The 12,219-nt window shown below is 40.2% G+C and overlaps 1 protein-coding gene across 2 annotated transcripts in view; it reads left to right on the top strand.

The window, feature by feature from the left end:
- The first annotated feature begins 4,204 nt into the window (after positions 1 to 4,204).
- The window catches only part of LOC104690224 (putative threonine dehydratase), a 31,925-nt gene continuing 23,910 nt past the window's right edge, over positions 4,205 to 12,219 (top strand). Inside the window, exons 1-2 of one of the 2 annotated variants that reach the window (XM_019286640.3) lie at positions 4,205 to 4,392; positions 9,181 to 9,207. In XM_019286640.3, coding sequence (XP_019142185.1) covers positions 4,259 to 4,392; positions 9,181 to 9,207 — 161 coding nt within the window. In that variant the 5' untranslated portion in view covers positions 4,205 to 4,258. The remainder of the gene's footprint in view (positions 4,393 to 9,180; positions 9,208 to 12,219) is intronic. The other variant, XM_019286641.3, reaches the window with a different exon arrangement.

Consider the following 12,219-nt stretch of genomic DNA (forward strand, 5'->3'; position numbering starts at 1 on the left):
TTGCAGTAGCACTTTGAAATTATATGGTGACACTGTGATATTCTAATGTGTCTGGGAGAGCAGAAGTGAAGCTGCTGATCACAGTTGCTGTTCTCTGCATAGACAGTCAAATGTGGCTTTTCAGTGATTCCCTGCACGGGCTTCAGCCGGTGCACTTCCACTCTGTGTGAACACACCCGCGTGACCAGTGCTTTAGACCCAGATGGACAAAAACCCTGGAGTCAGGGGTGACATAAGGGATCTCATGTTATTCAGAGATAACTGGATACAATTTTTGTTCATTAATATAATTTTGTGAGGTGGCTTAGAATAGACTGCTGGGAAAGCACTGGGTACTTTCATGCATCTGCAATGCTAATCCGCTGCCTCTGCATGTATTAGAAATATTATCCTACCACTTGCAACTGAGACAAGCAGGATGTTACAGCTAATATCCCAAATAGCAGCACAAAATATTTTGCTGGTTCTTATCAGTTATTTAGTGTCAGCAGAAGAGAATGTACTTTTTTTTTTTTTTTTTTTTGGTAACAGCAATGTACAAGCTTTGTGCTGGAGTTCCCAGTTTTTCCTCATCTGATGCTATTGGTTCAGCATCTTAGTATTAGACCTCTTATAGATACTATTTTGAGGAGATGATTTTTGGGCTCTAATGTAAACTTTTGCTCTTTGTCTTGAGAAATATCACATCCTTTCTGCAAAATGTTTGCATTAAACATACAGTCTGTCCCACGTAAACAGATATAGTCTGTCCCATAACTTTAGACAAAGCACATCCAGGCTTCCCTGTTGCCTCTTGCTCCAGCAAACATGTTCTTTGAATTTATGCCTGCCCTTTCTTTCAGTCTCTGAAGTACAGCTTGAGGAAGCTAAATCTGTTTCCACTGATTTCAATCTACCTTCTCAGCCTTTTCTGAGCTCCCTAAAGATAACAAGTGGGAATGTAACATTGGAATGCCATGGGTCAGCTGCTCTCTGACAAATAGAAACAAAAATACAAACACATGTGAGCTGAAACTCTGATCTGCTCTATGAATATTGATTTATGAAGAATCTGAGATGGGAGTTAAATTAGTATCTTTAATAAGAAGGAAACGGGAAGCTTTTTGGTGCCTATTCTTTTTTCTTTCTTTCTTTCTTTCTTTTTTTTTTTTTTTAGTTGCCAATTCCTTATGAGTTGTCTGTATTTCTTTATCCATACTGATTATCACAGTGGTTTACCACCATATTTGCATCAACATGTTGCATAATCCTCAATTATCATTTTGGTTTTCGGAGTTCCTATTCTCTGAGAAACTTATTGTTTTTCTTGGCTTAACTGCAGACTGTCTCCTCCCTCTTCTGCAAGTGATCAAATTCTGTAAAAAATTCTCTGCTTTGGACAGACTATCACTTCCCACCCATGCTGTTCTCACTGGGGTTGGAAATGTTATTCATTTTATTTAGTGTAGGGAAAAGCTTGGCTAACCCTTCAAAACAATCTTTCAAGTCCTGTAATTCAATAAAGTCCTTATTTACAATGGCCATAGCTATTTTTCTCAGTGCTGTCCAAACTGAGTTCTCTCTGGTTACAAGAGAATGAAGCATTGTTTTCCATTTTGACAGCAAAATGGTTCTATTTTATTTTTCAGTTCAGGAAAAGTGCAGCTTAACCTTGTTTAAAAGGTTTTCTAGAAAAAGGAGCAGTTGGTCCTCTCCACATTATGCTATTTTTAATGGGTTTTGCACCAGGGACTGAGAGAGGAAGGCTGGCAGTTGTATATGACCTGATGAGTATAAAACTGTTTTTCGGAGACTTGGATTTTCCAATTCTTTCCAGTCCTAATCACTGCTTTTTTTTTTTTTACACAAGTGAGTATTTAATTTCAGTTCTGCCTGTTGATTAAAGTGTGTGGTATATTTCTTTCTTTGGACTCAAAATTATCTAAGTACAAGATAATATTTTATTATGGTGTAGATAAAACCACTTCCCAAAAACTGCCATTTCAGATGTATATAGTGCCTCTGACCAAGGCTGGTTTTACTGAGGTCTCAGTTAGCCTAAAGCTGTGCAGATATGAACGATGGTTTCCTTGCAGAAACACACAAAGAGTGAGTGGTGGCAGTATGGAAGTTGTAAATGAAACCTTTGGAAAGCTATGCAGCACTGAGGCATTGGCTTCCTTCCCTTAGGACCCACCAAAGAGCAGGAAGGAAGTCAGAAACTCTAGATTTGAAAAGAAATGTCATCTGGGGTGATCTGTAACTTACTGTCATCCTTGACAGTTTCATGGCAATTGTGTTAGATACAACTTGACACTACCAGCAATGCAATTTTATCTTACTTATCCCTTCCTTCCACCCATGTAAAAGAAAAAAATCAAAGCTGAAAGGTAGTTTTTCCTTCCTGTGGTAATTGTGGTGTTTCTTAAAGCACTGTGAACAGGTTTGGAAGTGGCAAGGGCTTTGAAAGAATGTTTGACAGGAGCCAAAATCTGCAGCAGAAATTTCCAAAGATCCTTCTTCTATTGTGGGCTGCTTGCTTGGGAGTGCTTTACAGGGATAGCAATTCAGTGCTTCATGTACTTTTGTCCTGCAACAGCTCAGCAAATTTTTTTCCAGCTTCTTGACCAAATGGTCCCAGAAGTCCTTTTATTCATTCAGCATGGTCTGCAAGTGTCAATCACAGATCAGAGCCTTGTTTGTGAGGAACCAAATTCATGTCAAGACTTGAGCACATTGGTGTGGACTCTCAGACACCTGAAAGATTGATAAACTGCTGTTTTCATTGCTTCAAAGTTCCATTTCCTGCCCACCCTTGCAGTTCAGATGTGTTGTGACCAAAGCAGTAACTCCACTTGCCTTCTCTCTGCACTTCAAGCCACCAGTGAAGTTGGCCTGAACGTAAATTGGCAGCCGGTGCTGGCAGCAGCCAAGTGCATTTTGTCTCATCGCTCCTGGCACCAGTGTGCTGCTGGGCTGTGGCCACTTGTAGCACATGGCACCACCACAGCCTGCACATCCACCACCTGGAAAGGGAAGAATAAAAGGGGTTTGTGCGTGAGAAACTGGAAAAAATGGCAAATCTGGAGCTTCATCAGTACTGATGAAGTCAAGAGAACATGGGCCTGCCTGCCACACCTGTGTAGGGAAGGCTCCACCAGCACAGCTCAGACTTTCCCAGAGGTCCCAGAAGACTATTTGATCATTTATTCTGACTCTCCCATATAAATCAGAATATAGTATTTCTCATTATATCCTTTGGGGAGAGTTAGGTCACAGCTTGGGTTAGATTTTATGATGTGTCTGTTCTCTATCTTGGAGATTAGGATTTTGTATGCTTTCAGCAGAAAGCAGAGGGTACTGAGGGACCACTCCTATGTGGAAATGGACACCTGGTCCATCTCAAAGCAGCCTGGAGACTGCACTCCATCAAGAATATATTATTTATATATATATATATACCTACACACTTATATATTTATATATAGATATATAAACCCCTATATATAGAAAGATATAACAGATATCTATCTATAAAGATATAGCTCTCTGTTGTTACTGTCTTTCCTCTAGATGGTCTTTCTTTTTCTTTGTGATCTAGATACCTGTATTCTTCTGCTACAGGGACTTTTGCCAAGAGAAGATCTGAACGAATTGAGCTATCTCCTCTGTGCCTCAGTCATGAGGACCCATGTCCCTTGGTGCTGCCTTAAAGGACCCCTGCAGAGACTCAACCACCCCAAACGTGGCGTCCCTTTCCTGCTGCTCTTCCTACCAGAGTCCTGCTGCTCAGTCATGGGCCCTGCAGCAGGTCGGGATCATGGTCCACAGCTAAGCAGTAAGTAACTAAAGCGTTCAGCATCCTGCTAACAGGCGTCACCCAAGCATAATCCAGGCCCTGACTCAAATTGACAAGGACAGGTTGGGCTCTGAAATAATCTCTTTAAATAGCGGCAGCCATCTCTTTCAAAGGCACTTCCCCCCCAGCCAGTGCTGAGAGCTGCTTACAGCACACTGCCTGCTATTTCCCACCCAGGCAGTGCAGGGCTGACACTTCTCACAGGCAAGTGTGTCCCCTGCCAGCTGTCTCCCAGCTTTGCTTTGCACAAGGAATTACAATGAATTTTGCAGCACAGTTTATCTACTTCAAGGTGCTAAAAAACAGAAGTCCCCGGGACTGCTACAGGGAAGATGAAGACTACGACCCTTTCTGGCAAAGGTTGGAGAACACTGCTGTCTGACTTAGAGCTAGAGTGCTCCTTTGTCCCCCTCAGGGGTCATGGTCAGCCCTTGGGCTTCACCCAGGGCCAGGCCCATGGACATGACAATCCCTGGACCCCTTCTGCCTCCTTATGGTGTCGTAGTTGGAGTTTTGCTTCGCCTCGTTGTTTATTTAGTCGCTGTGCTGTATAGGTAATGCTTTCTTTTTCCTTTCCTTATTTTCTTAAAAAAATCAAACCAAACTAAGAAACCCCAGGAAATTGTTTGTAATTTTCCATAATCTCACGGGGTTCTGTGGATATGAGTTGCTCTTGGAGTTATCCACTAGAAGAAGTAGAGATCTGAATATTTTTAGCCTGTGGAGTTCAGCTTTTTTTATTTCTTCATGAATACAGTATCAGAAATAGCCCTAGACAGGCCAATGGACTGCTGAAAATTTATCTTGGTATAGTCCGTGTCAGATCCTGTTATTACAGTTCTGTGGTTGTCTTTGTTATGGTGCTTATGGTGATCTTAAATTCCTGTTTTCAGGCTTGGATCGTGCAGATGGAATTTAAGAGTCATCTAGTGCCCTTGTGTAGCATGAGCTGAGGCTGTGCACACACATGGAATGGTGGTGTTGTGCAACCCCATTCTTAACCTTTTCCATAGTTTGTTTCTCCCTCAGTTTTATTATCTGGACACCACTAACAAGATCATGCTCTGGTTTTGCCAGATGTGGTACAAACAAGGGCCAATTCTCATTTTCTGCTTCTTCTTGTTGCATATGTTGCTAACATTTAAAACATAAATTTTTTCAGTAGGCCTGATGCTGTTAATAAAGGGGAAGACAAGGTCCCAGCTCTGCACTGCAAAAAAGGGCTTGCCCAAAGTCACCCGTGATGTGACCTGTTATGCAGTGCACTGTGAATCTCCTTTCAGCACAGGACCACTCTTTCCTCTAGTTTGAATTGTGCTATTTGTTCCTAATTACGAGTTAATCATGGAGATGTGTTAGTCAGCAGAAAACCTTTAGACTCAGAATACATTCAACTTAGGAAAAAGTTTAATTGCTTGAAGAGTTTTAGCTGCCAAACTGTGTGCAGTGTTGGATAGTGATCATTTGACATTCACAGCTGTGAATGTCTTGTAAGAACTTTTGAGAGGGATGTGTTTGTTTGAGGGACAGTTGGTTACCTCTTCTTCAACAGTTCCATGATGGGTGGCCTTGTGAATTCTTCTTGCTTTCAGATTGCTTTTTCCAGTGTTATCTATTTAGCAGTTGCCACGCAGCTGCCACTGCCAGCAGTAAGCAATGACATGTGCATAGTGTGTAGAGAAGAATGGCAATAGATTATGACCACAGATGGAGGCAGATACAGTGCTAGGCTCAGGCACTGATAAATCTGACTTACTAAAAGTAAGGAGAGATTTTATCAGAGGTGATAAAACAGCTTGGTTGTTTCCTACATGAGCTTGAGCTTTCTTTGTGTGTGTTGCTGGTGCAGCATCACACAGGTTTGTCAGACCTGTATATGGTGAGCAGAGTTATAAAAGCCTGCTCAGTCTCAAGGCTTGGTTATTATGTACCTATCTGTGCTGGGTGGTCACAGTGCTTACACTTTTGTCATGCAGGCTGGTTACTAAGCCCTGATCTGTTTGTCCTTAAGACACTCTGATAAACAGTCCTGCGGAAGTCTTAGGCAAGTCACTGGATCTGTCTGCGTCCCAGTTTCTATCAGTAAAGTTGAGCTAATATTTGCTGAACACGTCTTTCTGTTTAGGGGAAGGTGGTGGTGATTCCTATGTGATTTAGGAGCAATTACTTTGCATAGGGTTTAGGCATATAAATGCCAGACACGCATTTTATATTTCCATCCTGTGTGTGCCACTAGTTGGAGTGATACAGTCTCGAATGGGTGTTTCTAAGTACTAGTATTACACAAAATACTCAATTCAAGACAGTCATATTTGAATGCAGTGTTGTCTTTGATGCGTTTTAAATGTATTGTCGAAGAGATCTAATGTGTTCCTTCCCCGTGCCTGCAGGGGTTTACTTGTCACCCTGTAGTGGTGTGCAGGGCACTCAGACACTATACAGGGGAATTCCTGGCAGTGAAGATGACATCTGCTATGATGCTTCTTGACACTTTTATCTCAGCAAGCCTCTATTTTTCTACCATTTGTCTTTCATAAAGTCCCACTTGCACAAGTTGCTTAGATGCTTTAAAAAATTGCTACTATTGCAGTATTTGGGGATGGGTAAAAAGGTAGAAGAGGAGCTGAGATGGAACAGGAATGTTTAGGAGCTATTGGGAAAGGGGATTGCAACAAACGAGGAAAGTATCAGAGGGGTCTGGGAGGCTCAGGCATCGAGAAGGGTCAGAGGAGACAGCGCTGGGACATGGAATTAGAAGGATTAATGGAGCTGGAGAGGTTCTGGGTAAAAGGGATTTGGATGAGGGAAAGGGCCCTCTCTGTCATATCCTGAGACTGCCTCTTTCTCACTCCTGTAAGAGGAAATCCCAGCCTCAGTCACATTGCAGTCATAAGCCGAACACACTGCTACCTGCAGCAGGCTGCTCCCGCTGCTTTGCCCCCTGTGCATGATCCATCTCTGCTCAACACTTTGAGGAAAGAGGCAGAAGTGACTTTAAAGGGGTCACCTTTTGCTTTAATAAATATTCTGAACTTGCAGACATCAGATCTGAACCCAGTTACCTGAAAGCAGATGACAAATGTGTCTAAAACTGTGTCTTAACAATGTCTCTTGGTCAGTGTATTCCAGGAAGGTCTTCAGGGAGCCTGAAGATCATGGCAACATATAAGGCAGGGTATAAGCTTAAGAAACATGAAAAAATGACAAAATTAAAAATCCACATGTAGAGAACATGTGCATATGAGTTTGAAGTGAAACTCAAGTTTAACATTTTGAGACTGCTTAGCCCAAGCTGGGCATTGGAGTTGGAACTTCTTGTCATGGCACAGTCTATAAAGATGCTAAAGTATTCTACAGAACTTGTACCATGCTACTGTTGTCCACAAAAATCAGATTCCTTACCTGGTGTGCAACAAACCAATAATTACACAGTGAGAGCCATTCATTATACTTGAGACGTGCACAAGTGTTCTGTGGATTCCACAAATCGAGCACACCAACTATCAATGCTTTTTACTATCTATATGTTTTAACAAAGGAATCAGCTTTCATTTGCTGTAAGTTCTCTTATTAATTAGTATTCTACCTTCTATTGGTTAATGATTCTCTTGTTTCTCATGCTAATTAGTCCTCAATGCTCAGTCTTTCTCTTCTTTTGGGTCAGTGGTTTCTTGTGTTGGTGGTCGGGATCTGCCCCTGCCAGAATCACCTTCTGCCCAGTTGGAGCTGATTTCAGCACAGCTGCTGAGTTGGCTTTGTTAGTTTCTTCTTTATCTTGGGAATTCTGCAAAATATCCTTGGGGCCCATAAATTCTGCATTTTTTGTGTCCACTATCAGTGGAACATCCTTCTCCCCAGACTTTGTTAACCACCTCCTCTGAGGTCTGAGTTCACTGAAGCATGTCAAGCCCTAAACATTACCAAGGTAATTCTACTAACGAGTAATTTGCTTTTCTAGCACATGGACATCACTTAGAACTTGTTAGCTGCTATCTGTTCCATGGATTAAATCTCTGTTCTTGTTGATTGGTCTTGAAATATACAAAGATCAAGCATCAAAGAGCATCCTTTCTTAAGAAAATTTTTACATTTCCGCATATTGCAACACTGTCAGTCCCTCTTAATAGTGAATGTGTATCACTGTGAATGCAGATAATAAAAGCTGCTGTAGAAATGACAAAGAAAGGCTGAGTTTTCAGTCTTATATTAAGATTAGTTTCCTTTTGTGATAATTGAATTTCCATCTGTGAAGCAGTACAGAGGAATGTATGTCCATAATTCCAACTTCATGTCTGCCTCAAAACATGTTGTTGTGACCCATTTTGAAAGCGTAAAAGCTGCCAAATGGGCCAACTGCTGACATTGGGTATATCTGAAATCAAAATGACAACACTGGCTCAGGCCAAAGAGCAATCCTCCACTGTTGTCCTCTCTCCAGTGGTGGCCAGTAACAGAGCTGAGAGAAAAATAAAAGCCACCTAAGATGCTTTCTCTCATATGCATTCATGGAGTTTGCCAAGTGCTCAGGGGCTTCCTGAACCACAGATTAATTCTTGAATGATATGGAAGTAGTGATCAACACACATTTAGTTGCACAATTTTTTTAGGAGCCCATTTTTTTTTAGTTGTTCTTCATAGAGTCCTCTGGCAATGAGTTCTGCAAGATAATTATTTTCTCTAAGAAGGGAAATTTAAAATTTTCTACCTGATACTTTCATGTGATCTCCCCCTAACATTTATACTGGGCAGAGTGGTGACTAGTCTTTCACAATTTGCTATTCCCTGGACATCCGTGATTTTGCAGATTTTGCTCCTTCAGTTTTAGAAGCTGAGGCGATCCAGTGCTTCAGTTTAATCTGTTTAGTCTGTTTCATGGGTCCTGAGGGAGGCAGTCTGCACGTGCTTCACCTGATGGGGACGTGTAACTGTCCATCCTTGCAGGATAACTGCTTGGACACTCCTTTCTCTGTCTAACGAAGGCAGCAATTGTGGTCTTTAGGTATAGTTGCATTACTGCTTTTTATCTTCCCAAAATTATTTTTGCTGGTTTTATTATTTTCTTAGTTTGTTACTATTACTATTTTTGAAAATTTGTTTTACCTAGTGCTGTTTAACTTGATGAATATTATCAGTATGTTCAAAAAACCAAACTGGAAATAAAAAAATTATTAATTCCAAGCTGGTGCTTTTTATTATTTTAGGAGTACATTTTGGTACACACTGTCTTTGCATTGACTTTGAGATTTTAATGTAAAGCTATCTACTTAAACAAATTATATTTTTTCCTGTGCCTTAATTATTTATGGAATGCCTGCATATGGATCTTCTCTCTTTTTTTCCAGTTATGCTGAGCAGCTGTTCTTGAAAAAGTAGGTTTATAAACTGTATTTTCATGTTTGCTTTTACTAATCACTTTAAAGGTAAAATGTTGTAATTTATAACCATGTAACAAAGCTTGCCAGCTGGGTATTTGTTTTATGTCTGGAAATAAACAGACCTTTCAATGAAAACTTTTGACAAACTCCAAAAAAGGAAAAGCTCCATTAGAAAGGAACAGTGTTTTATAATGCTGGGGTTTGTATTTATATTGGCTCAGATCTTCATCTGGTGGACATGATTGCTGGAGTAGGGGCTATATTTTGTTACTGTGCTTGAGAAGTCACATGCTGTGTTTTTGTGAGTACTTGCATGCTTTGCTGCCTGTTTTGGCTGTTCCTGTAAAAGAAATCCATACGGATCTCTGCCAAGCATGTGAAATGTTTTTGAGGCAAGAAGTACTTTTGACCCAACAGGGTCATTAGTTGCCCATTTGTGATATGTGATCAAACCTCAGCCCACTGTTTACCTTGGGAGTTTGAGAGCTCTGGGAGGGTCTGTGGCACACCCAGATAGGCTCAATATGGGAAAATGTCATTTTCTTTCATGTAAATGAAACACGTGGGTGTAGAAGGAGAATCAAAGTTATTCTGAAATAAATACATGAAATACATGTATACAGTAGAATGATGATATCCCCTTGTTAAAGAGGCTGATGACCTTTCAGATGCAAATGTATGATAGTGTTCATATTAAATATTGAGACAGTAATATTTCAGATGTACTCTAAACCTAGCTCAAACCTGAGAAGCCTATACATATTTTACAGGTTTTGTTCCTCTCTTCCAATGGTTACAAGGTGTTGTCTCCATTGGAGTCTTGATCAGATACTCACTGTTCATGGGAGTAGTGCTGCACATCAAGGACTGAGAATCGGATTTACTTCCCTCCTTTTTTTTCCTGCCAAGAAAGGGAAACCTAAGACTAGGGCAAAAAATCAATATACCATTTTGGTCTCTCTATTTGCAGATGCAAATATTTGATGACACTAGTGTGGTGAGGCATTACCATGCACTTCTACTTTCTCACAGAATCCTGCTTCATCAATAAACTTCCTGTGGTCATCTTTGGCTGGGTTTTTTAATGGACTTTTTGATTGCAACAGATGCAATGAAAAATGACAATTGTTCTTCCATCTCAAATGCCACTTGGATAAAACATTTCACCCATAAAATCACGAACTTTTGATCTGCCTCTTTTCACTGCATATGCCCCTTTAACCCATTTCCAGTGTAAGAAACATAATTCATTGCTAATGCTTGCTAAATATTTTAGATAGTGTGTTCAGAAATAAGATGTATCTGTTTTTCCTTTTGGAGTGGTTATGGGAGTCTGTGATATGGAAAATATTTTTTCAGAAGGAGGGAGGTATGGAATGAATTCTAACAGCGCTGTGGCCTCTTGGATGCTGCTGCTGTTGTTTCTGCTGGGGGCTGTGCTGTAACAAGTTCCTGGGGAGGCAGTCTGATCTGGGTCTCAGCTTTGCATTAAGCAGACTAATGTGCACCCAAATTAACACTGGAAGCTTAATATCTTTATAAGTGTTCCAGCTATCTAGCCCAAATGGAGCAGAAGTGCAGAAAAGTGTAGAATAGAGCTACTTGATAAGTTATTTGATTTGAAAGCAGAATGCCTGCTGTTAGGCTGTATCAGCTTTAAGATACAGTATTGGGAGAATACTTTAAATCAACAAGTTTCAACATAAACAGGTTACAAATATGTATATACTTTATTTATCTTATAAAATTAGCATTCTCATTAATTTTGGAGAGAGAAGATCTTGCTACAAAAATTGTCTTCTGTGAAGATATACAGAATGATTGATGCTATTGGTATAATACTTGATTCGAATAATAAAACATTTTGTATTGCCCCTATTGTTATGTGAATTCCTCAGTGGAAAAATTGGAAGTGTAGGTACAGGCACAGATTATTAATACCATTAAGGAAATGGATGATACTGCCCAAAGTGGGGCAGTTGCTCAAAAAACAGATATTTCTAAATATTTAAAAATTCTTTTTGGAAGTTGTTGCAAAGCGTATTACAGTGCTGATCACTGCTGTATAACATGTGCTTTAGCCAGCCCTGCTGATGGATAACTGCAAAACTTAGACCCAAATTATTTTAGGAAAAAGGTAAATAATTTTTGTTGGAGATAATACTGGATTCTCTGACATAATTTAACATGTTTGTTTTAGAAAACCATTTCTACCAAATAGATTAATAGTAAGTCACGTAGAGGAGCTTATACCATATGTGTAATCATAGCCACAGACCAGGGGTGGTATCAGCTCCTTTCCAAATCACTGGTCTTCTGCTTAATGCTCCTTTCTCCCATAATAATCTCCAAATTCCAAGAATTCCTAGAAGTTTTGCATTTATCTGTTAACAGGACTGCAAAATCCTGCACTACCATACATTGTTCCTTGTGAACTGAATGCTATGGACCAGAGAGTCAGGCAGCTGAAGGTAGCAAAACTGGCAAATTTTTGTAGCAATGTTGTCTCTCCTAAGTTTCTTGGGGAAAGAGATTTTTGTGCCACCACATTTCTGCCATATCTACATGTGTATTTACCTATGAAATGTTAACCCACAGATCAGGAGACCTAATTCTTTAGCTCTGTAGGAGGATATAATTGTTATCCCTTATCAAAGTAATTTCCTTCCTGTCACGAGGCAGCTGATGGCTGTCAAGAGTACTCTCTGCAAGTATGCAAGGGCAGAGAGCAGACCTCTCGTGTACAATGTAGTGGCATTTGTTACTGCTATTAATAGTTTATGGGAATGGTCTGCAGCAGCTACTTGCCTTTTTTGAGAAAGATAGAATTGCATATAGAAAATAGAATTCCAGTTATTCTAAAATTTTTGGAAGCACTGAACCAGGATCATTGCCCCTTGTGTACTGAGTATTAAGGAAGGTCTGGCTGTCCAGACAACACAGATGATATATTTCTTATTTTCTTGGGTAGGACAGTTTTACAGTTTGCCCACAGGCTGGGTTATT

The sequence above is a fragment of the Corvus cornix genome, chromosome 6 (genome assembly GCF_000738735.6).
Source record: "Corvus cornix cornix isolate S_Up_H32 chromosome 6, ASM73873v5, whole genome shotgun sequence".
Classification (NCBI taxonomy): Eukaryota; Metazoa; Chordata; class Aves; order Passeriformes; family Corvidae; genus Corvus; species Corvus cornix.